Genomic DNA, 26,712 nt, shown 5'->3' on the forward strand with positions numbered 1-26,712 from the left:
AATAACAGATGTTGCAGTACTAATTATTTTCAACCACACATAAAAATATAACCACTGGGAGTCGGGCGGTAGCACAGTGGGTTAAGCGCAGGTGGCACAAAGCGCAGGGACCGGCGTAAGAGGATCCCAGTTCAAGGCACTGGCTCCCCACCTGCAGGGGAAGTCGCTTCACAGGTGGTGAAGCAGGTCTGTATGTGTCTATCTTTCTCTCCCCCCCTCTGTCTTCCCCTCTTCTCTCCATTTCTCTCTGTCCTATCCAACAGTGATGACATCAATAACAACAACAATAAAACAAGGGCAACAAAAGGGAATAAAGTAAGTTTAAAAATCATTAAAAAAAATATAACCATTAAGAATTTTTGAATGTTCACTTACTATTCACACTTTTGTGAGGAACAGCATACGATTGCTCTTTGAAAACAAGAACACAATCCTGTGTAGACCCTCAGATTATAAAAGAATAGGGTAAAAAAACATAAATGTGAGGGGCCGGGTGGTGGTGCACCTAGTTAAGCACACACATTACAGTGTGCAAAGACCTGGGTTCAAACCCCTGGTCCCCACCTGCAGGGAGAAAGTTTCATTAAGTGGTAAGCAGGGCTGCAGGTGCCTGTCTCTTCCCCTCTTTACCTCCCCCCCTCAATTTCTGTCTCTATCCAATAATAAATATTAAGTGATTCATTTTTTCCACAATACCTTGCTTTCACCACACCTAGTAGTAGGATATACATTTAAAAGAGACTGCAAATTAACAGGAGCTTTTTTCTTTTTAACAACCATAAGTCAGTTATCATGGCTTCTGTTTCACCTACATATATTTATATGAAGATACAAAGAAACCAGACGCTGGGTCCTGCTGAGAGCAGACATTCCATTCAATGGCTTATTTCTTTTTCTTTTAATATTTATTTATTCATTTTATTTGATAGGATAGAGAAACTGAGAAGGAAGAGGAAATAGAGGAGAAACAGGGACACCTGCAGCACTGCTTCACCTCTCTGCAGGGGGGACTGGGGTTGGCACAAAGGTCCTTGTGCATGGTAACGTGTACACACAACCAGATGCACCACCACCTAGCCTCTCAGTTCAATAGTTTCTATATATACTAGGAGTGTCAGAAATTTCTCTTGCATAGGATAAATATAGAGAGACAGATTTAGATAGTTAATTGAAATCTGCAACCTTGGGAGGAAATGGTACAGAACTCTTATAGGAATGGCAAAGAATCATACCCCTATTATCTTAAGTTTATAAATCAATATTAAGTCACTAATAAAATTAAGAAATACATAGTCTGGTAGTAAAACAAGATCAACTACAAGTCAGCAATAAACACAAGCTTATTCAAAAATGTTATCAAAAATGAAATTTTGTATTATAAGATTTATAGTTAAAATGCTAAGAACAGAGTTATACATAGTTGAAATATTTGAATGTTAGATACTATTACCTTTTTCAGCACCTGAATGTATTATTCCTGCTATGTCATGTCTAGCAATAGACACTGGCAATACTTTCCTAGTAGAAATGCTTTCAGTATTAGTGGCAGCAGAAACTGTGGCACTTGCAGTTGAAATGTTAGTTTTATTCTTGGTCACAGCACCGTCAGAGTTCCTTTCATCAGAGTCTGAATCATCAGAATGAAGAGGATTAGTAAAACTAAGGGGTACTAGGAACAAAGGTGAACTGTTATGATGGTCCAGATCATGGGTTTCAACTTGTGCTGAAGAGCTTGGTGATAAACTCATAGTTTTTATTGTTTGACTGTGGCTATCCGAGGAGTTGCCTTCAGATGAATCAGGCATGGGTAGGGCATTTCCAGGTCCATGAAATGACCACATGACATGTCCTTTCTCATCAAGAGGCAATCGGTCTGGCCTTGGAGGTGTGTCTGAAGTCTTCTGTGATTCTTCTGGTGGAATTACTGGACCTTTATTTGACTGTGCTGCACTGCAGTCCACACAAGAATTTTGAGAAATACCATCAACTTTTACATCCCCTGAACTCAATTCCTGTGACTTAGAGATTTTATCAATTATACATGGTGAAGCAGATTTAATTTTAATTGCATGTCCCCTATTCAAGAGAGTGTTCCCATCAAAACTTTTTGGTCCTTCTTGGAGAGGGACCTTTTTAATTTCAAAGCTTATATTTCGTTCTAATTTTTTATCGGTCTGTTCAACAGCAGATTCATTTTTTCCTGGAAGTTCTGCTGATTTATCATAGTTTTTATTGAGGTCTGCTGGATGTTGTTCTGATGAAACAACGTGTAACACTGGCTTTGGATGATATCTGTCATTGTCTTGCCACACAGTAGTAACTGTTGGAAAAGCTGAAGGTGGAGAAGGTGTTAAGATGGGAGGCACAGGGTGAGGTTCTGGTGGTTGAAGTATTTCTTCCTTAGCATCTCCTTCTACAATGCAACTGAAAAACATTAAGAAAAGGGTGTTACATAAGAATGCTGATTCTCTTAAAAAAATAACCTATTTAAGTTACATAGGTTATGTATAAAAATCTACTACATACTAAAGGTAGAAGTCTGTGGTTATGGTGAAAAATTATAAACTGTCAAATTTAAGACATTTTAATGTTTAACAAAATAACATGCATACAGTTTGAAAAGGCAAATGCAATAGTTTAATTAAAAATTTTTTTTTAAATATTTATTTTCCATTTTGTTGCCCTTGTTTTTTATTGTTGTTGTAGTTATTGATGATGTCGTTGTTAGATAGGATAGAGAGAAATGGAGAGAGGAGGGGAAGAAAGAGAGGGGGAGAGAAAAATAGACAACTGCAGACCTGCTTCACTGCCAGTGAAGTGACCCCCCCTGCAGGTGGGGAGCCAGAAACTGAAGTTTTTAAAAATATTTGTTTATTTATTCCCTTTTGTTGCCCTTGTTGTTTTACTGTTGTAGTTATTATTGCTGTCGTTGTTGTGGGTAGGACAGAGAGAAATGGAGAGAAATGGGGGAAGACTGGGAGAGAGAAAGACACCTGCAGACCTGCTTCACTGCTTGTGAAGTGACTCCCCTGCAGGTGGGGAGCCAGGGCTTGAACCCGAATCCTTTTGGAGGTCCTTGCACTTCGCACCATCTGTGTTTAACCTGCTACACTACAGCTCCACCCCTAGTTTTTATTTTTAAGGGAATATTCAGTGTTGGGCAGTACGCCAGCTTCCCCCTGCTTAATGCTTCAGTCTATTTACATAACCACCGTTACCTAAGAACCACCCTGCCTTCAGGGCATTAGTTTAATCCCCACTGGTACTCTTTGCACTCTTTGCTCCGCCCCCTCTCCTAATCACATCCGGTTTTCCACCATTTAATCCCCACTGGTTTGCTAGCTTTTTCTTTTTCCCCACCCCCTATCCTACCTACATCCTCTTTGGACCTGACACTTCTGCCTCAGGAGATATATAGGACAGGACTGTGATTAGAGATATATAGCTTGCACTGCATTCCTCATCAATAAAGACTGAACTGTGTTCCCAGCTCAGCCATGAGTCCCTGGTCGCCTCTCTCCTTCCCGCAAAGCTAGACCGGCAATTCAGCACTGATGAAGTTTCCCCCAAGATGGGGACAGGGGCTTGAACTCAGGTCCTTGTTCATTATAACATGTGTACTCTACCACCTGTGCCACAGCTGGGATCCCAAATACAAGAGTTTTAATGAAAAGTAACCACTCTCTCTCATAGCACTCCAGCTACCCAGACATCAACTTTCTTCTTTCTTTTTCCTTTCCTTTTTCTTTGAGAGGGTGAGAGACACAATTTCTAAGTCTTTTTGCAACTCTTTGAGGAGAATCATCCCTTTTCTCTCTCCCCCCCCTTCCCCTAATCTGTATAAACCCCTTTCAGTGCTCATCAACCACAGGTAGGGTGGCTGGACAATAGCTTAAGGATGCAATTTACTTTGGCATGGGTACTTAGCTATGAGAAGTCCATAAAGGACGACCCACTAGGACTCCATTACCATGTTTGAATTATCCTTTTACTGACTGGCTTCCTCCAATTATAGGAATCTAAGTGTTAGTTTTATTTATCCCCCTTTCATTGATCAATGTACTTTCTCTACTTTCCAAAAGTTTGTTGCATCTTACCTGTCATCATTTCCTCTACGAATTTCTATTATCTTTATATACTTTAAAATTCTTTCACTAGTTTTAGAAGTTTGGGAAAGGATCAGAGTGAAATGTACTTAAAATGCTTCATTTAGAGCTGGAAAAATAGTTCACATGGATTGTGTGCTGCTTTGCCATGTACATGACCCAGGTTCAAGTCTGGTCCCCACCACACTGAAGGAAGCTTCGGTGTCATGGTCTCTTATACTCTCTCTGCATCTCTGCCTTCTTTATCTTGGCCTAGTTTAGTCAAGTATTGTGTAAAAGCTTTTGGAAGTTTCAGTATGTGCACAATGTGTACTGAGTCCGTATCTTCTTGGCTAATGGACTTGATGGAGGTATAGAGCTCATACACCTCAACTACACATATCTAAACACATCTACTGCCTCTGAAAGTTTCCTTGTGTTCCTTTGTGTATTGCTGCACCTCTATGTAAATTTGACCAATAATTATACCAACAGATGTTTCTCCTCTTAACTGAGGGTTGATTAGAACTCTTTCCATGGGCACAAAAGTTATAAGTCCAGTCACAAAAAATATTCTGCATACTGGTTATCTGATTTCCTCCTCCTTTTAAAGTTATCTTTATTTATTGGATACAGTCAGAAATCAAGAGGGAAAAAGGAGATAGAAAGGGTGAGAGAGAGAGAGAGAATGAGTTAGTTACCTGCAGTATTGGTTCAATACTCATGAAAGGCTTCCCTCTGCAGGTGGGGACTGGGGGCTTGAACCTGGGTCTTTGTGTACTTTAACATGTGTGCTCAACCAAATGCATCACCACCCGGCCTTTATCTGATTTTCTATGACAGCATTCCTATTTTCTCTAGATATTCTGATATAAAAAAATTCTACTAGTTATGTAACTTGTATATTCTTATTTAAATGTTGTTCTTAATCTCATCTGTTCTGAGGAAGGCACTTTTAAGTTCTCAGAATTTTCAGACCTACCACATGCTGGACATTATAGCAGTACCAGAAGAAAACAGAACATCGGATACAACAATCTGGCTCCTATGGAGTATGAATAGTAAAAAATAAGGTGAAAGAAGACAAGGTTGACTGAAGTCACATGTTCAAGGTCTAGAATTTCATATGAACAAGTTTGGACTTGTATATTTAATTTTTTTGACCAAGTCTTCAAATGAGAGGTTGGGTCAAGACTGAGTTTGTGGTAACTCCTTGTCATCACCCCCCACCCCATGCCCTTCCTCTCTGTTGTTACAGATATCTTAAATAGAAAGAATGAAAAAGTTGGCCTGGGAGTGTTGGAATTATGAATAATTGAAACCCTGTCACTGCAAGGAAAACATTTTTTTTTTTTAAAGAGATGGAAGGAGAGACAGAGAGAGGGAAAGATAAATCATTGCTCAGTCATTCAGGAAGCTTCCCATGGTGCCCTCAGTGCTGTCAGGGGCTCAGATCTGGGTCCTCTAGCATGGTAAAGTGTGCACCAAGTGAACTATCTTCCACCCTTGACCCTAACACTTAAATTGAAGTATAAATGAAGTATATTATTTGAGCTCCAAGTCTGCAACATAATGACTCAATATTTGTGATCAAGGTAAAATGACTATTTTTCTTTTCTTTATTGGGGATTAATGATTTACAGTAGAAAAATGTGCAACATTTTTCAGTTTTCCACATAACAATTCAACTCCTTTAGGTCCTCCTCTGCCATCATGTTCCAGGACCTAAACCCTCCCCTGCCACCCTAGAGTCTTTTACTTTGGTGCAATACACCAAACCCAGTTCTGCTTTGTGATTTCTTGTTTTTCAACTTTTGTATTATTATTATTAGTGATTTAATAACGATTGAACAGACTGTGGGATGAAATGCCTATTTTCTTAACTTTCAAATATACAATACCATATTATGATTAAAGTCACCATAGCTTATAATAATAATAATAACTTGCCTCCAGAGTTATTGCTGGGGCTCAGTGCCTGCACCACGAACCCAATGCTCCTAGAGGCTCCCCCCCTTTTGTTGCCCTTGTTGTAGCTTTGTTGTGGTTATTATTGTTGTTGTTGGATAGGACAGAGAGAAATGGAGAGAGGAGGGGAAGACAGAGAGGGGGAGAGAAAGACACATGCAGACCTCCTTCACTGCCTGTGAAGCGACTAACCCTGCAGGTGGGGAGCCAGGGCTCCAACCGGGATCTTTACGCTGGTCCCTGAGCCTTGTGCCACGTGTGCTTAACCTGCTGCTACTGACCACAGCTTATTTTATTATTATTATTTTTTAAATATTTATTTATTTCCTTCTGTTGGTCTTTTTGTTTTTTTGTTGTTGTCAGATAGACACCTGCAAACCTGCTTCACCATTTGTGAAGGGACTCCCCTGCAGGTAGGGACCCGGGGCTCAAACTGGGATCCTTAGACGGTCCTTGCGCTTTGCACCACCTGTACTTAACCCGCTGCGCTACTGCCTGACTCCCCCATAGCTTATTTTTAAGTCTGCACTTCTTCATCCTATTCACCCAATAGTGCAGCTCTACTGTAGCTTACCATTTTAAAGGAAAAAGTTGAATTTAGTATAATTTTTTTTTTTTTTTTTACCAATAAAAGAAAAGTAACATTGGAAGAAAGTACCAGAAGATTTTCTTTTGAAACAGAAAAAACAATGATGAAGGAACCAGACAGTGTATACTTTGTTAAGTGCACACATCACAATGCCCAAGGACTTGGGTTCAAGCCCCTGGTCCCCATCTGCAGGGGCAAAGCTTTACAACAGTGAAGCAGGGCTGCAGATGTCTGTCTCTTTCACTCTCTACCTGTCCCCCTCTCAATTTCTCTGTCTCTCTCTCTTTTTAAAAATACATTTATTTGATAGAGAGAGCCAGAAATCAAGAGGAAGGGGGAAAGAGGTAGAAAGACAGAGAGACACCTGCAACACTGCTTCACCAATCCTGAAGATCTCCCCTTGCAGGTGAAGACAGGGGCTTCAACCTGGGTCCTTGTGCACTGTAACATGTGTGCTCAAACAGCTGCACCACCACCCAGACCCTCTCTATCCAATAATAAAGTGAAATAAAAAATAACTTTACTGTTAACTGAGAACAAGAAAACAGGAATGAATATATGTTGATCTGAACCTTATAAACAAGTACAGTATGAAATAAAATAGAGAGAAATAACCTTATCTTCCCTAGTAACATTATTAAATATTTTCACATTAACTTCTTCAATTTTTGGCGATCATTATTACTTGCTTAGTCATTCTGAGAAAACTGAAATAAAAAATATCTAAAATTTTAGTTGCATCACATCAGGAATACTCAATTCAGGCTTAGCCGACTCTTACAGTACAGTGTAGTACTGAACTTTTATCCAGAGTGAAACAAATGTGACGTACAATACCTGCGGGTCCTTGGTGGTTTTGGAGGAGGAGAATCTTGTTTGTCAAGATCTATGGAGCAGACCATATTTTCAGTGTTTATCTCATTCTGCCAAGGGATGTGGGGGAGAGGAAACATGCTTCATTAAAATTAGGAGAAAAATGAATAAATTTCCTCTTCAGTCAAGTTTCAAATACATCGCTTCTGGGTCTCTGAATTTTAGCTTCAAGGACCAAACTACACTTGAAGAAATTAATACTAAAAACTAGCCCATTGTAAGTTACTGAAAAATAAACTGTACATAGTAGCATTCAAATACTAATATACAGAAATATTTCTTGAGATCTGGGAGGTAGACCAGTTGATAGTGTTAGACCCCTTAGACACGAGGTCTTGAGTTTGACTCCCAGTAATGGATATGCCAGAATGATGCACTGGTTTTCTCTCTTTCTAATTAACCTTAAAAAAAAAAAAAAGATTGCCTAAGAAAACAGAAACAGAAAAACATATACAGAGGAAAGACAACAAAATAAGGCTTGCATCCACCTTTCCCAATATTTTCTGAGAATCCTATGTTATGCCAAGTACTTTTAAACAGGCTCTAGAACTCACCAAAAATAGCTCACTTGACGAGGGGGAAGAGAGGGAGAAGGAAGAGGAGAAAAGAATAGTGTGGGTGTACACAAATACCTCCCAGGCAAGTAGCCACTGCCATTGCTTAGCCAAGTGGATATAGAAAGGCAGAAGAATTCATTTAGAGTGATCCGTTGCTCTTGCTGGTCATACATAGCAATGCTATGGTTATCATGGCTGAATTTTTTTTTTTTTAAACAGAAAGACAGAGAACAAGATTGAAAGAAAAACATCACCGCACTGAAATGTCCTTCTATATGGTGGGGGCCAGGCTTGAACCTGGGTGGTGTGTGACAAAACAAACATACTATCAAACTGAGCTATGTCGCCAGAACAACTTCTTAAATTGTGTTCAGGATTGTGAATATGAAATTATTATACCAAACACCATTAAAACTAGTTTTCTGGTCTAAGGAAGTACCTGACATTTTCTCCCGGTTTAGGCAACGGTAATTCTAGACCAGAAGCTAAAAATGATTTTCAACCTTGCCTACATTTTCAGTTAGTTTTAGGAGTAAAAGTTAAAACCAAAAACCAACTTTGCATACAACTGTGAGTAATTATGGAACTCTGAAACTGGAAGTGCATTTTTCTTTTTAAACTCAGAGACATTTCTTTCATATCCATCATAACAGCTTGTCTTTATAATTATTACTTGTCAATGTCCTTTTTAACTAAGTATACCCAACTAATGGGAACAGATCAAGACGTTTTTAGTGTGCCCTATCTCCCAATATGTAATTAGATGTATCAGAAATGCGTTATGCATCTTATTCTGACCAGGACAGAGTTAACACCACGAGAATGTAAAGTTTTCATCTTTGAAGCCACCTGCCATAATGGAGGCAATGTACTAAGAGACAGCTACTATAAACAAGTACACTGAGCATATGTTTTACTGTTCAAATTAGTGTAATGTAAGTAAAGAACTATTAATTATTACATTCAAACAGCAGTATAAACTGGCATTGAAATCAGGAACTTTGGTTATTACATTTTTAGATCCTCAGACTGTACCAGAACTTAGCAATTCTCTCCACAGATGTGACACAGCAATGATATGTTTACTTACAACTTCTAATTACACACACTTCCATAGTAATCATGACATTCTCACACCAAATTCTGTAAATATTCCTATTAATTAGATTGACTACAACGAGCCATATAAAAATGCTTTTCTGTTCAACAGTTTTGATTTTTTTTGTATTTTTAGATTTTTTTAATGTTTTGGATTTTAAGTTACTTTATTGGGGAAATGATTTATAAGATTGTCACGTGTAGTTTTTTAGTGGATCCTCTGTCCTCTGCCAACCCACTCTCACCTTTTATATGTGGCACCAGGGAATAAACTTATAATCTAATATGTTATACCACCGTGTAGTCTCTCAGGCCCAATTTTTTACATTTTTTTAATTTACAGAGTGAAGGAGAGAGACACCAAAGCTCAACTCCATCACCACAAAACCTTATGGTGATGGGGTACTTTTATTTTCTATTTCTATTTTTTTTTTGGGGGGATGGAGAAGGGAGGGAGGAGGAGAGAGAGGAGAAAGATAGCACATCACTGCTTTCTACTATCCAAGGAGTTCCACTCCTCTGGTGTTTGCCCTTGGTGCTGCCCACAGTGCTCCTTTGTAGTGGTGGGAATTAAACCCATGGTATTTCAAAGGCCATGTGCTCCACCAGCAGAGCCATCATCCTGACCCTGTCACAGTCCCTAATTTTTAAAAACTGGTGCCAGCAAATGGACAATAGTCTTATGCAAATGTGATAATGCTTAGCTGCCTCTCTGGCCCAATTTTATTCTTTTTGTTTTTTTGGGAGAAAGAGAAAATACATATGAAAAGAGGGAGAAATGCCAAAGTACTACTCCCTCGTGCAGTTCCTTTGGTGTACCCATGTTGTTCCCATGTAATATGGGGGAATAAATCCAGCATCTTACTCATGTTATGACACAAGGCAACAACTGAAATAGCACATTTCTAAATTTCAGTGAAAGTTTTCTAACATTAGTAAGCCAAAAATACTCACAATTCCATCATCAGTTTTCCGGGCTCCATGAATTTCATATAATTGTAGCTGTTTTTCAAATAGTTGGGCAATAGCCCTATGAACAAGCTCATATTGCTCCTATTGTGGAGAAGAAATGACAGAACAATGGATAAAGAATGATTAAAAAAGAAGGCATCTGAAAAATAAAAAGTTTATAAAACAAAGTACCATACCTTGGTTTGTACTGCAGAATGCCTTTGTGTTCTCATTTCTTGTATTAAGTTAAATACATTAAACTCTTCTGGTATTTTCTAAAATAAAGAATTTAATATATGAATTCTCTGGACAGAAAAAGTCACATATTATTTTAAAATATACTTTAGACTTCTTCAACACTAGTTACCATGTATCAGACACTGTGTTTGGCATTAAGAATATAATGTTAATTTTGATTTCAGTTGTTAAAGCTAATAAGCCAGTTAAATGATGTACATTCAAGACATGATAGTGCAGTGGGAATAAAGATGCTATGACTGATAGCATGTGTATGTGAAGTGAAAAGTAAAGGAAATATATACAGGTATGACAAATATACAATCTCTTTGGGGAATAGAGAAATTTAATGTAGACTTGTAGAAAATAAAAAGTATTCCAAGGAGGAGATAAGAAAAAGGTACATGGGAGGTCTGGAAAGACTGGTCCATTTGAAAGGGTTTATGCCCCTGCTATGAGTGTAACCCAATGTAAAGCCCTGGTACCACATAGGAGATGCTATGGCACCAGAGGGAGCTCCACTGCTTAGATGTCTTTGCTGCTCTGTAACTATGCATGAAAAAGTGGCTTAGAGTGGTAAAGTTGCGCATGCACTAGGTGCCAGCCTAGGCAATTCTCTTAAGCGTATATGTAGAATTAGAACTATGTAATAAGCCACAACGACATAAGAAAATTTGGTGTTCAGGTAACTTTTGTAGGAAGGAAGATGCCAATTCTGAAAGGGTTAAAATGGGTTGTGGTTCACTGAAGCACTCAGACCAAAGTCACATTTCTGACACAGAACTATTAAAAGTTCGTACCCAACAAAAACATTTTTCAGTGATAAAGAAGATAGAGTAAAGAATGATTCTCGGTTTTATAGCTGAAAGTTTTCATTTTATAATTTAATTAATTACTTTTTAAAAAAGTTTAATCAGAGCACTACTCAGCTCTGGCTTATGGTGATGCAGGGATTGAACCTAGGACTTTGGAGCCTCAGGCAGGAAAGTCTCTTTGCATAACCATTATGCTACCTATCCATGTCCTTGCTGGGAGTTTTTATATACATCAAGAGATTTTTTTTTTTTTTTTACATCAAGTCCTAACGTAAGGCCTAAAATTAAATTTGACCAAATGGGGACTGTGTTAAAAATAGAATGCTTTCTGAAATAAAGATGCCTGTTTTCTAACATTCATCTTTCCATTCCAATTTTAATGTTTGATCTTTATGCTAAAATGTCATATAATACTAATTAAATTTTCTTAAAATGCTCTGAAGAGTTTGGGGATGGTTCAGTGGGTTGAGTGGGGGCCCTGGGTTTGAAGATCAGCACCACATGGAGTACCATGGACAGTTTGTAGGGGATGAGAAGGGCAACTCCCTGGGTGGTAGAGCAGTGCTTTGGTATCTTCCTCTCAACAAACAAAACAACACAACAGACTGGAAAAGGAACAAAAAATTATCTATTTTATACAAAACAGCTGATATTAATAGAAACTAAAACTATGAAGAATGAAAGGTTCTTCCTAATGCACAAAATATGAACATTTTATGGAACCAGCAAGTGAACCAAATCTATATAAAATATAATTTATGTTTCAAATCTGTTATGATAGCTGTCTTATAACCTCTAAAACATCATATACAATTTTGTAAAAGAGCAGTAGTACTTAATAGCAATAGAAATAAAACTGATTACTAGTTACATGCCACACATTGTTCTAGAAAACTTTACAAAGGTCAATGAATTGAATTCTTTTTTTCTTAAATTATCATTATTTATTTATTTGGACAGAGACAGCCAGAAATCGAGAGGGAAGGGAGTGATAGAGAGGGAGACAGAGACACCTGCATCCCTGTTTCACCACTTGTGAACCTTTCCCACTGCAGGTGGGGGTCAGGGGCTCGAACCCAGGTCCTTGCGCACTGTAACATGTGCACTCAATCAGATGCGCCACCACCTGGCCCCTGAATTGAATTCTTTAAGGTATACAAGTGAACAGACTGCATGTGTGCTGCCCAATGCATTACCTAAGTGTAATATATTGGTCTCATTTAGGTCTTTTTCCTATTTGTATTTCTTATATAGCAAAGCTACCTCTAAAAACACATCAAAATATAAGCTGTAATATCATTAAGTTTGAAAATGTTAACAGAGTAATTGGATATAATGCTACATAAAAATTACTCGTGGGAGTTGGGCGGTAGTATAGCGGGTTAAGTTAAGTGCGGGTGGTGCAATGCACAAGGACCGGTATAAGGATCCCAGTTCGAGCTCCTGGCTCCCCACAAGCAGAGGAGTCACTTCACAAGCGGTGAAGCAGATCTGCAGGTGTCTATCTTTCTCTCCCCCTCTGTCTTCCCCATCTCTCTCCATTTCTCTCTGTCCTATCCAATAATGACAACATCAATAACAACAATAACTACAACAATCAAACAAGGGCAACAAAAGGGAATAAATAAATAAATATTAAAAAAAACAAATTACTCTTACTGAACTTGTGAACTTGGGAAGTCCCAGGTTAAATCCCCGGCATGACAGTATGCCAGAGGTGTTTTCTCTTTATCATAAAATCAAATAAATCTCAAAATATTCTTACCCCAGCTTTTAGTAAATTCCATGTATAATCTATGGCACAAATGGCACCTGTTCTTCCACAGCCTGCACTATGGAAATAAAATTTGAAGAAAAAATTCTGATTATTAGCATAAAGAAATACAAACAAAAGTAAAACATCACTTCAAATTGGATAAAAAGTAAATGCAAAGGCAAACTTTTTTTTTTTTTAATTACGGTAACACTAGCTTACAAGACTGCATGTTTTATGGGTACAGTTTCATATCTCTTCATAATGTGCTACCATACCAACCATGTCTACCACCAAAGTATCAATATCCCCACTAAAGCCCATTGGACTCTCTTCACTTTTTCAACCAACTCCCCTTACTTGCTCTGGCAACTCTAGCTATAAGGCAAATATCATTAATATTTATACTTGTTTTTATTTAAGGAACTTTCAAGAGCAAGTGATTCAATGATACATATGAGCTTTTACTTTAGAAGTTTAATTCTACTTCAGAAAATCTTGTCAACAAAGTATTTTGCAAAGATAATTCTTCTCTTTTTAAAAAATGTTTATTTACTTATTATTGGATAGAGAGAAATTGAGGGGGTGGGGGTGACAGGGGAGAGACAGAGAAACACCTACAGCCCTGCTTCACCACTTATGAAGTGTCCCCTTCTGCTGATGGGGACACTGGGGGTTGAACCTGGGTCCTTGTTCACTGTAATGTGAGCGCTTAACCAGGTACGCCACCACCTGATCCCTCAGATAATTTATTTTTTCAATGTTCAAGATGGCTCTTGGACTTTAGAACAGCAAAGGAAATAATACATCATTTTAGCAAGCAAAAGGCATATGAAAAATAAAGGCCTTAGAAATGAGTTTGAACACCAGCAGTGAATTAACTAAAGTGCTCCCTTATCTACCAAAGAACAAAACCTAGAAATTTGAAAATTACCTAGGATTTTTTTTTTTTTTTTTTTTTAGTTTCAAAGGATGACAAAGTACTTTAAATCAACTGATTTTCAACTAGAGAGAGGCACATGCATTTCAGAACTGAGAATCACTGTAATTCAAGATGCTACTGAAATCACAATGATTTTTTGAAGGAAAAATATAGTATTTTAATGTATAGCATCACAATTTGTTAAACTTGTATCTGAATCTAATCCCTGATAAAGTACATCATTAGCAGTTAAATATGATTTAAAAGGAGCAGTGGTGCTTTGGTGTCTTTCTCTCCATTCCTTTCTGTCTCTAAAGACATAAAGTGTTCTAGTAGCTGGCATACTAGATGAAGTGTTGTGCTTGCAAGTGTAAAGTCTTGAGTTCAATCACAGATATCACATATGTTAAGAGTGTAGTTCTGATTTTCTCTCATGAATCTTGGGAAAAAAAAAAAACAGAATAAGAGAACTGGGTAAGGGAGGTGGCTCAGAGGTACTGTGCATGTATGAAGCACTAGGTTTACCCTCCATCACTACGTAAGTAAATACACACATCAAACTAAAACCAAACAGAAAGCTGCTGTGGAGGTAGTACAGGACTCCCAGGCATGGTTGAGGCCTCTGTTTTGAGGCCACACTGCCAGAGCAGTGATCTGGTGTTTCCTTGCCTCTCCTGATAATAAACTAACTAAATAAATAAATCTCTTTGAAATATTAAATAGTCATCTTTGTTTTTTCTTTTAGTGGCAAAACCTGGGAATGAACTGGGAATCTTTAGCTATAATGCATTTTTTAAAATCTTAAAAAAAAAACAGTACTTATTTACTGGATAGAGATAACAGAAATTGAGAGGGAAGGGGAGATAAAGAGAGAGAGAGATCTGTAGCACTGCTTCACCATTCATGAAGCTTCCTCCCTGTAGGTGAGGACCAGAGGCTTGCACCTGGGTCCTTGTACATTATAATATGTATGCTCAATCAGGTGCACCACTGCCTGGCCCCTGGTTGAGCATATTTTAAATGTGTAAAATATTTTTTTTTTTTTGTCTCCAGGATTATGGCTAGGGCTCTGTGCCTACACTACAAATTAACTGCTCCTGTTACCCATTTTTTCCTGTTTTGTTGCCACTGTTGTTGGATAGGGCAGAGAGAAATTGAAAGAGGGGAAGATGGGGGAAAGAAAGACACCTGCATACCTGTTTCACTGCCTGTGAAATGACCCCCCTGTAGGTGGGGAGCTGGGGTCTTGAACTAGAATCCTTATAGCAGTCTTGTGCTTTTTGCCATGTGCACTTAATGTGCTGCGCTACCACCTGACCCCTAAAATAATGTATTTTAACCACTATTTTGTCAGTTCCACATGTCAAAACATTTCTTCAATTTTAGAGTTAAGAATTACTAGGACTAAATGATATCTATTTAAAAATTAATGCTTGAAAGTGTTATAAAAGCAAAATAAACAAGCCAATGGAACCTAACAGATGGTTCAAAAACATATATCTACATATTTTCTCTATAATGTATGATTTGATTTTTACTATAGGTATGTATCTATTATACAATGATAAATTCTCCAAAGGGGTGATTAAATCATTCAATAAAATTTACTAGAAAAGTTAGCTAGACAAGAATATCAAAAATGGAACTCTTTCTTACCTCCTATCTTAACCACAAAAAAAAAAAATCCACATAGAGTAAAAAAAAATATGTTAAAAAGAAAAGCTTAAGGAATGGGGAGATAGTATTAAGAGTTATACAAATGACTTTCATGCCCAAAGCTCTGAGCTTTATCCAAGAGGATAAAAAACTTTTTAAAAGGGATTTGTCTTTGCTAAAATCTTTTAACTATTTATATAACAAGTCTCAGAAGCTTCAGAAATTTCACTTACTTTTTGTAACATATACAAGTAGCATACAGGGGATGAAGTGATTATCATGGAGTATGTACTATATATATATTTAGAAACTTTTTTTTTAAATGACCTAATAAAAATTTCAATTACATTTTAAAAATACATCACCCATGTTACATATCACCTACATGTTACATATCACCTATATTCCAAAATATTTGAAGATTTTGTACCTGCAATGAATACAAATGGGCACATCTTCATGTTCTTGATATTTCCTCATCAAGCTTATCATGTCCAAAATAGAATCAAATGATGAAGGAACGTCATGATCTGGCCAGTTCACATAATGAAACTGATATAACCTACGAGATTCCTTCAAGAATAACAGAAATTCAACAGATGAACATATATTTACTATTTCTTAAAATATTTATTTATTCCATTTTGTTGCCCTTGTTTTATTGTTGTAGTTATTATTGTTGTTATTAATGTTGTTGTCGTTGTTGGATAGGACAGAGAGAAATGGAGAGCGGAGGGGAAGACGGGTGGGGGGGGAGAGAAAGATACCTACGGACCTGCTTCACCGCTTGTGAAGCAACTCCCCTGTAGGTGGGGAGGTGGGGGGCTCCAACTGGGATCCTTACGCTGGTCCTTGTGCTTAGCGCCATATGCGCTTAACCCACTGCTCTACTGCCCAACTCCCATATTTACTATTTTAAAGATCACTTTATTGGGGGCAATACTGTTATATCAGACTGTTGTCATGAATGCACATTTCCCATGGTAGGTGTTAGCACAACATACCCTTTACCACAGGACACTGGATCAACCACCCCATTTCAGCCACTACTCAACCCCCATTTCTCTCAAGAGTCCTTGGATCTACTGCAACACACAAAAACTAGTTACAGTTCCATCCTATGCTTTTCCTTTGTTTAAGTCCCACCTATGCATGAGGGCATATATTTGTAAATTTTATAGCATTTAGAAATGCTACATAACTTACTTTAAAAAGTCTGTATTTATTAACTGTCATATACTAAGTATTAGTCCAAGGGTTTCACATGTACAGTATACTTAGTTCTCATGTATGGAAATGAAGAGGTAAAACTATCATTTGTTAGAAAGGCTGAATAATTTGCCTAACATTTAACAGCAAATAATAAATGTAGGATCTGAATCCAAGTAATTTCACCTCCAAAGCTTGTATTTAAACCACTGCACTACTGGGTTGTAAGAAAAGTCATGATGTTTTTTTTTTCTATGCAAAAGTGCATCAAGAATTTTTTTTTTTTGCCTCTAGGGTTATTGCTGGGGCTTGATGCCTGTACCACAAATCCTCTGCTCCTGGAGGCCATTTTCCCCATTTTTGTTGCCCTTGTTGTTTTTAGTTATTGTTGTTATAGCTGCTGTTGTTGCTGGATAGGACAGACAGAAATTGAGAGAGGAGGGGAAGACACAGATGGGGAGAGAAAGATAGACACTTGCAGACCAGCTTCACCACTTGTGAAGCAACCCCCCTGGCAAGTGGGGAGCCAGGGGCTCAAACCAGAACCCTTACCCTGGTCCTTGTGCTTTGCAGCCCTATGTGCTCAACCCACCGCGCGCTACTGCCGACTCCCTTTTTATTACATTTTTAAGTTTATTTCTGACTAACAGTAGTTTACAGGACTGTAAGGTTACAGGGTATAGTTCTTTTTTAAATATTTATTATATTTATTTATTCCCTTTTGTTGCCCTTGTTGTTTTATTGCTATACTTATTGTTATTGATGTCGTTGTTGTTGGATAGGACAGATAGAAATGGAGAGGAGGGGAAGACAAAGAGGGAGAGAGAAAGACAGACACCTGCAGACCTGCTTCACCGCCTGTGAAGCGACTCCCCTACTGGGGCTCGAACAGGGATCCTTACACCGGTCCTTGCGCTTTGCACCGCTTGTGCTTAACCCTGCGCTACTGCCTGACTCCCACAGGTTATAGTTCTAAACTGCACCCACCCAAGTTCTGTGGCCCCATACCCCCATTTTATTTACATTATTAAAGTAAAATAACAATACACTTATATATAACAGCTCAACTAGAATAAATGAGCCATATACTAAAAACAAATTAGAATTTATTAAGATGACTAACAAATATTTGCACTAAAAACAAATTAGAAGCAAATTTGTCCAACTCTAACCTGCTTGCTTTTATTTGAGTAGTTCTCCAAATGAGGGTTCCCTAATCTATCCTCTTCAGGGTATGTGAATTTTAAATAGTTTTTACAATAATACTAGGTTGTTGCCATCTTTTTTCTTTCTTTTGGGGATGCTGTTAGTCCTTCACTGCTTTGAGTAGACTTCAGAACAAAAGAGAGAGACCACAGCACAACAGTTTGGTGGGGGCTGGGTTCATACACAACAAAGTAGCACACTCTCCAGGGGAGCTATCTTTCATTCTCAAGTGTAGTTTAATTTTCCAAGGCCACATGACTGCCTATCGCTTTAACTAATGGAATCTATACGCATGTATTTATATCAGATTTTTTTCCCCCTCAGGGCCAGAGAAATAGTTCAATGGACAACATACACCTTCTATGACACTGGGGGACACTCTGGTACTGTCATGTTTCTCCCACTCTCAAGCTTAATGAAAAAGTGGCCAAAAGTTGTGAAACTGTACAACCACAAAATCTGAGCACCACCTAAAAATTCTCAGTTTTAATTTCAACTACAGTAAATATTTAAAGTTAACAATCCACATAAATAATAGTCTCCAATAATTTTTAATAATATTAAATAGTACTGAAATAAAAGGGTTCTGATAATGGGTACTATACTGGAGAAGAATTTCCTGGAATCTAGAGAAAAATGTATTCAAATTTTACTTCTGCCATTTACTGAGCTAGAACTTTATGGTAAGTCAATCAACTTTGAAAAGAAGTACAACAGAGATAATCACGTCTATTACTATTAAGTTGGGAAGACTGAGATGGCTGAAATAAGGTAACCATTATGACTTTTTAAAAATTTCTTTATTGGGAAATTTTATATACCTACTTTAAAAAGCATTTTATCGGGAGTCGGGTGGTAGCGCAGCGGGTTAATTGCACCTACCGTGAAGTGCAAGGACCGGTGTAAGGATCCCGGTTCAAGCCTCCGCCTCCCCACCTGCAGGGGAGTCGCTTCACAGGCGGTGAAGCAGGTCTGTACGTGTCTATCTTTCTCTTCCCTTCTCTCTCCAGCTCTCTCTGTCCTATCTAACAATGATGACATCAATAACAACAACAATTAAAAATAAGGGCAACAAAAGTGAAAATAAATATAAGAAATTAAAAAAAAATTATCTACTTATTGGATAGTCAGAAATCAAGATAGAAGAGGAAGTCAGGGAGAGAGACAAAGGCACTCACAGTACTGCTTCACTGCTGTGAAGTTTCTTCCTACAGTGGGGGGGTTGGTGGGCTTGAACCTGAGTCCATACTTATTGCAATGTGTGCTCAACTGGGTCTGCCTTGCCTCCATGACTAGTATAGATTTAAAAAACAGCAACTGAAGTATAAACAATAATTAGTCAATTCAAGGGTTGGGTGGTTAGAATACTGTTAGCCGTATCTACTTGGTAAACATAATTATATAGATTTGATATAATCCTTGCTAAAAATGTTTAATTTTTTTGAGAAATGAAAAAAAAATCTTTAAATTTATGTAAAATTGCAAAGAACTCTGAATAGCCAATAGAAAAATAAGAACAAAGCCAGGGGATTCACATTTCCCAAATTCAAAACTTACTAAAAAGCTCCAGAAATCAAGAGTATGGTACTGATACAAGGAAAGATCTTTTTATCTTTGTGATAGAATTTAAAGTCGTAGAATAAACTCATGTATCTATAACCAATTGTTTTTTGACAAGGATGTCAAGTCTAGTCAATGTTAGGAGGTTAAAGATATGCTTTACAAATGTACAAGTTGGAGAAGAATACTGTATTCAGTCAACTCGAATTACTTAAATAATAAACATCTAAATAAATATTCTGCATGATGATGGCTTATTACTTTTTAAAAAATTGTGAATATAAAAAATAATTGTATAAATAATGCTGTTTCAGCAAAGGAAACAAGTATTCCAAAACCAGTACATTTTAGATAAAGCTGTTCTATGTTAAGTTGAAATTACAGTATTTTATTATCCAATTTGACAAGTAAGCATAAGGTTCAAGATACAAATTGTCCTGACTTTCTTCATTATTTTGCAAACTAAAAATGAACAAATCTTGTTAATTATGTAGATAAAATGGCATGTTATTTATGCATTTTCTCTTTAAAAACTATCTTTGGGGCCGGATGGTGGCGCACCTGGTTGAGCACACGTTACAGTGCGCAAGGACCCAGCCTGCATGAGGAAAGCTTCACAAGTGGTGAAGCAGGGCTGCTCTCCCCCTGTCATCCCCTTCCCTCTCCATTTCTGGCTGTCTCTAGCCGATAAATAAAGATTAAAAAAGAAAAAAAAAAAGAAAAAATTATCTTTTGAAGCTACCTCTAAATAGGCAATACTTACATTCTGAAATTCAAGTAAGAGCGTCCTAATGAAGTAATCTGTTCTTGCTTGTTCAGCTTCCTAAATAAAAGAAAGCACTTTTCAGTGAAAACTACAACAAAACCACATTTTAATATAAAAAATAACCTTGTACCTTGTATTTAAAGTCCATAATATAATAATCTTTGAAATTCCAGATGAAGGACCATCTGGGGAGACAGAGCAATGGGAGTGCATGAGACATATTTGAGAGGTCCCTGGCAACACTATATGCCAGAGTTAAGTGGTGCTCTGGTAAAAAAAAACAAAAAACAATTTCAGATATACCTGGTAATTATAAAAACAAGCCAAAGCCATCAATTTACTTATATGTTTAATTTGATAGCTTAAACAAAACAGGGTCTATTAGCCAATTATTTAGCTAAATGGTTTACCAGTCAATAAATTTTGCTTACCAAAACAGAGAGATACCCCATTGAAAGGGAGAAAATCTTTACAGGCCAATGTCACACAAAGTGTCAGTAACTCAAAGTTATAAAGAACCCCCCCCCAAAAAAAAAACAAACACAGTAACAACAACAACAAAAAACCCAAAAAAACCTCATTAAAAATGGGTAGAGAGCATGGATAGAACTTTTCATTTTCATTTGTAACTTTTTTTTGCCAATCGGACTGAGAAGGCATTGGGGACTCTGCATGATGGTGGAGAAACACTTAAGCCAGTGGTGGGAGTACCTATCATGGGGAAATAAATTCTAACCATTTGTCAACAACTATCCTGTAAACCATCAATAAAACAAATTGCAAAAAAATTTTTTTGCAAAGCAACAGAAGCCACCTGCAGACTCACATAACAAAAGTAATACAAACAAATGTCACTTCTTAGTGTCTATCTCCATGTTCAAACATAAATTTTCAATTTTCCCTGCTTAACATTAAACTTTTAAGTGGATGTCAACAAAGGAAATCAATTGATTATTTAACATTGATTCTTTATTATCTTTATTTATTTGTTGGATAGAGTCAATCAGAAATTGAGAGGAAGGGGGAGACAGAAGAGAAAGAGACCTGTAGCACTGCTTCAGCACTTAGGAAGCTTTCTCCCTGTAGACAGCTTGAACCTGAGTCTTTGCATATTCTGAAATGTGAGCTCAACCAGATGCAGATGCACTACTACCTGGCCCCCATGCATTTACTTTTTTTTTTGCCTCCAGGGCTATCACTGGGGCTCGGTGCCTGCACTAAGAATCTGCTGCTCCTGGAGGCTATTTTTTCCCTTTTGTTGCCCATCATTGTTATTGTTGTAAAGGACAGAGAGAAATTGAGAGAGGAGGGGAAGAAAAGAGAGGGAAGAGAAAGATAGACACGCGCAGGACTGCTTCACTGCTTATGAAGTGACCCTCCTGCAGGTGGGGAGCTGGGGGTTAGAACCAGGTTCCAGATGCTACCATGATGCCAACCAGACTTCCCTGGGCAGACGACTCCACCAATGTGTCCTGGAGCCCCGCTCCCTGCCCCACTAGGGAAAGAGAAAGGCTGGGAGTATGGATCGACCTGCCAACGCCCATGTTCAGCGGGGAAGCAATTACAGAAGCCAGACCTTCCACCTTCTGCACCCCATAATGACCCTTGGTCCATACTCCCAGAGGGATAAAGAATAGGAAATCTATCATGGGAGTGGATGGGATACGAAGATTTCTTTTAATTATTTCTTGAGAGCCAGAATGTTGCTCTGTAATACATAATACACGGAGCCCTGTGTTCTCCTGCTTAAGCCATTTCATCGGCGGCTATATCAATTTTCAAATAGACAGCCCAAAGTACCATTACTCTATGGTACAGAAACATTTATTATGACTGGTATACAAATAGGCACAGATTTAACATAAAGCACAAGGAACTCCTACATATATATACTCACTCACAAAGCTCCCAAATTTAAAACAGTAGGAAAAAACTATTAATATTATCATTATGGTATACTTAAGAATAGGTTTACCTGGTAAAACTGAGTACATAAAAATGGATTCATACCATATTATAGTTTTTCATCAGTCTAGTATGCCAATTTCCTGGTTAAATAATGCATATAAAAACAGATACTTACACAAGAAATTTTGAATGGTTCAAATGTTATAGGGTCTTCCCCATACAAAGGCCAGTAGCGCTCACATTTTTTCTATTGTCAAAGAAAAAAATCAGTCATTAGTTCACATATTTTGTACTCTGGTGTTTAGTTTGCTATTCTTTTTAAAAATTTTTTATTATTGATTTAATAATGATTAACAAGGTTGTAAGATAACAGGGATACAATTTCCATACAATTCTCATCACCAGAGTTCTGTGTCCTACCCTCTCCACTGGAGGCTTCCTGATTCTTAATTCCTCTCAGGGAGGATGAGCAAACATTCTTTATAGGATGCAGAAGGTGGAGGGTCTGGCTTCTGTAACTGCTTCTCCACTGAATATGGGTCTTGGTCGATCCATACCCCCCAGCCTATTTCTATCTTTCCCTTGTGGGATAGGGCTCTGGAGTTTGCTATTCTTACTCTGGGGTAAGGGGTAGGGGACTTGCTATCAGTATCCAAAGAGCAGAAAGAGTTTATATTTAGCCAACTGTTCTGCTACTGTACTCTTCCTTAAGATTAGTCATAAGAATCATACTAACTTAAGTGTATAAAGAATTCCTTGCTACCTGCTTGGACTACAAAATAAGACTCTAAATATATATCCCTAGGAAAAAAAAATTGCATTTAAAAAGTATCTGGCACAAGAACCACTTAGTAAAAAAGGCTGATGGGCAAGGTTGAAAGTTTGTAGAGAGAAGGGAAACAGTATAAAAAGCTTTCTGGCCTGAGGCTCCAAAGCCCAGGTTCATCCTCCATACCATCATAATAAGCCAAAACTGAGCACTACTACTCTGGTCTCCGTCTCTCTCATTAAAATAAAACACATTTGAAAAAAGAATGTTTAAAAAAATATTTTATTATTTATTATTGTTGTATTGTAGTTAGTGTTATTATTGATGTCATCATTGTTGGATAGGACAGAGAGAAATGGAGAGAGGAAGGGAAGACAGAGGGGGAGAGAAAGATAGACACCTGCAGACCTGCTTCACCACCTGTGAAGCGACTCCCCTGCAGGTGGGAACTGGGATCCTTGCACTTAGTGCCACGTGTGCTTAACCTGCTGCGCTACTGCCCGTCTCCCGAAAACCACTTTTATAATACCTGGCTGAATTCTAACAGGTAAAATCTATGGCACACAGAAATAGCATTCTCCTTGGTATCAAAAGAATTTTGCAAGTATTAATTTTTCTGCTCTACTAATGTTTTAATATCTTATCTGTAAGAATGGTAATAACTTTTACATGGTTGATGTGAGTGCTAAATAATAAGAATGTATTTCAAAAGTTTTATTGAAAACCCCAGGCATAAAGTATTATTTAAATCATGCATTTTTATTGGAGACACAAAGTATAACCAGTTTTCCCTTCCCATTTAAAATAGGAATAGAAATAGAATATTGAATATAGATGGTTTCTAATAGCAAACCCTATCATTTAAAAAAATTAGTGATATTTACAAAGTAAAGTTACAAAGTTAGTGATATTTATAATATTTACAAAGTCACATATTTATAAACATTTTAACCTTATTTAAGATAATTATTGTGATGCTAAGAAATGCTCTACACTTTTATCAAGGCCCCATAGAATAAAAGCCTTTACCTGACAGTCTATCTTAAAATAAAGTTTGGTAATGGGAAATGTATAAAAGTTCATAAAAATCTTTACTAAATCTTTATAGTTTCAAATACAAGTGGAATTATACCTACAAATAATTAATCACAACTTGACAACAGCTGTCAAAAGTAAAAACACATTAACTACTAGTATACTTCTGTAGCTTAGAATAAATACTACTAACAGCTTACAAGACTTTATAAACTACACTTCTCTACTTGTAGAAAATGGAAAAACTGGTGGCCCAGAATGTGGCCCTGTGGATAAAATTATTGGATACTCAAGTATGAGGCCCCAAATTTAAACTCCTGCTTTATATGTAACAGTGATATGTACTCTGGCTCTCTCTCATTGACAAATTAAATTAAAAAAAGGTGAGTGAAACTTTTTGATTTTCTACTAGGTAAAGATTTATTTTTTAAATATTACATTTGCTACATAGGGGAAGACAGAAAGGGCAAGAGACAGAGAGAAACCTGCAGCCCTTCACTGCTAGTGAAGCATCTTCTCTGCAGGTGGGGAGTGGGGGCTCAAATCTGGATCCTTAAGCACTGTAGTATGTGTGTTCAACCAGATGCACCACTGCCCAGCCCCTCGTACCAGGTAGTTTTAACACCATGAAACAAAAGTTATAGATTAATAAGAACAAAATATTAGGGTTAACATATGCCTTATTAGATGAGAACAAAAATCAGTATATTGATATTTATAGTCTAGTTTTAAACAATTACTGATATAAAATCTGTGTGCTAAAAAAATATAATTTAAAAATCAAAGATCATTCATTTTAGAAATGAAGAAACTGAAGCTGCGGGTGTACAGAATATTGGACTAGGATGAAAACACACTAGGTTTTCAAATAATCCATGAATCCTGACTCACTAACAAGTTGCTACCTATAAAATATCAAGAATCACAAAATTTTTAGCTTAAAAAACTTTTTCACTCAATTTTAAATTTAATTGAAAAAATAGTATTTACTATTACTAATGCATTATGTGAGTTTGTTAATAAAAAGGAGTTGTAAATCCTAATAGTAAATTAAAAAAAAAATCAGGAGATTTAAATTTCCTAATATACTCGATCATATTTAGTATATTGACAACACTTAAGGAGGTAACAACTACTCAACAAATTTCTCAGTTTGCTTATTTTTTTTAAATCTTAAGATGTTATTTTCTGTCCAATATAATCTAGTACTTCCACTACTGGTAAGAAATGTAGTTAAGAAAATGAAAAAAAAATTAATATAAAGTGTTCTAGTGATTTATACAATGTCTTATAACTTAAACATGTAATATTTTGCTTTCTACAACATATTCTTTAATAGAAAAATCTTCTTTACAACTTAAAATATTTGATGTTTTAAGTTTGTATGCCACATAGAGGGTCATGCTAAATTTTATTTTATACCTATTCTCCTTTACAAACATAAGAATATAAATAACTTCAAAAAACAAGGACTCAAAATTAATGCTGCAAAGAATACTGTGTAAAGAACACTTTACACACTTAATGTAAAGAATATAAAATGTTCTTAATGTAAAGAACATAAAAATGTAAAGAACACTTAATATAAAGAAGATAAAAATGCTAACATGTGACATATAAAATATGCTAATATGTTACATATAAAAATATGTTACAAAGAAAAGTTTTCCAACTCCATACTTTGAAAATAGTTCAGACAAAAATGTAAGTAGGTTGGTCTGAGTGCAGTGGTGTTTATAAAAAATGTATATGGCATTTGTAGACAGAGAAATCAGAATATTCAAGTTATAAACTGACAAATCAAAATTATTTTATTTAATTCATTTATTGTATCAATGTTATCAGTATTTTTTTAAAAAAACTTTCCACTACAACAGTGATGTTCAGTGTGGTAGTATGGAATTGTACCCTATAATCTTGCAAATCACTACTAAATTATTAACAACAATTATACTAAATTAAAATAATAATATCTCTACTTCAGGTAGCCTTTTACTTTCAAAACCATCAAATATTTGAAGATCACTGAATAATACAAAATCTACTATTTTAAGAAAATTATAAAAAACTTTACAGAGATTATTTTATTCCTTTTATCAAAATACAATACATGAAAAGAACAAAATTATTTAACTATTTAGGATCAGAATATAATGAAAGATCAGAAATGAAGAGATACAAATAGATACTGTACACAATTAGTTTAAATATTAATAGATAAACATACCCTTCCCATCTCAAATTCTCGACAGGCCATTACAATGATCTAAAAAGAATTCAAGTAGGGGTGAGAGGAGATAAAAAAATAAATAAATAAACCAGTTAAACACAGTTTTACTTTTAAAGTAAGTTGCATCCTTCGAAATTATATTTTAATATGAGAGAGTATACCCAGTTTGTCAAAAAGAATAGCTTTAATATGAGAAGTATGAGAGTAGGAAAACAAAGCCACATTTTCCAGACAAGGTCTAATTACATTAAATAGCAAGTTAAATTGAACTTTGTATTTTAAGTTTTACTTCTGACATGAAATTTCATTAAAACACTACTTTTAGGATATTTACTTAAGTAAACAGTACTAGAAAACATTTAAAAATATATTTGATAAAATTATTGAAAGATATAACACTATCTTTTAATTTTTTAAAGCATTTATTTTATTATTGTTTTTATTACTACCAGGGTTATAGCTGGGGCTCAGGGCCAGCACTATGAATGTAACATGTCTAGTAGCCCTTTCCCTTTTTTCCCTTTC

General features: G+C 36.5%; 1 protein-coding gene across 1 annotated transcript in view; it reads right to left on the minus strand.

The window, feature by feature from the left end:
- PTPN12 (protein tyrosine phosphatase non-receptor type 12) overlaps positions 1-26,712 on the minus strand; it is a 76,931-nt gene that overhangs the window by 7,756 nt on the left and 42,463 nt on the right. Inside the window, exons 5-13 of the mRNA XM_007530797.3 lie at positions 26,185-26,223; positions 22,329-22,400; positions 20,243-20,302; positions 15,935-16,077; positions 12,939-13,005; positions 10,319-10,396; positions 10,125-10,223; positions 7,480-7,565; positions 1,451-2,424 (exon numbers count right to left, since the gene is read on the minus strand). Coding sequence (XP_007530859.1) covers positions 1,451-2,424; positions 7,480-7,565; positions 10,125-10,223; positions 10,319-10,396; positions 12,939-13,005; positions 15,935-16,077; positions 20,243-20,302; positions 22,329-22,400; positions 26,185-26,223 — 1,618 coding nt within the window. The remainder of the gene's footprint in view (positions 1-1,450; positions 2,425-7,479; positions 7,566-10,124; positions 10,224-10,318; positions 10,397-12,938; positions 13,006-15,934; positions 16,078-20,242; positions 20,303-22,328; positions 22,401-26,184; positions 26,224-26,712) is intronic.

This window comes from Erinaceus europaeus, chromosome 8 (genome assembly GCF_950295315.1).
Source record: "Erinaceus europaeus chromosome 8, mEriEur2.1, whole genome shotgun sequence".
Lineage (NCBI taxonomy): Eukaryota > Metazoa > Chordata > Mammalia > Eulipotyphla > Erinaceidae > Erinaceus > Erinaceus europaeus.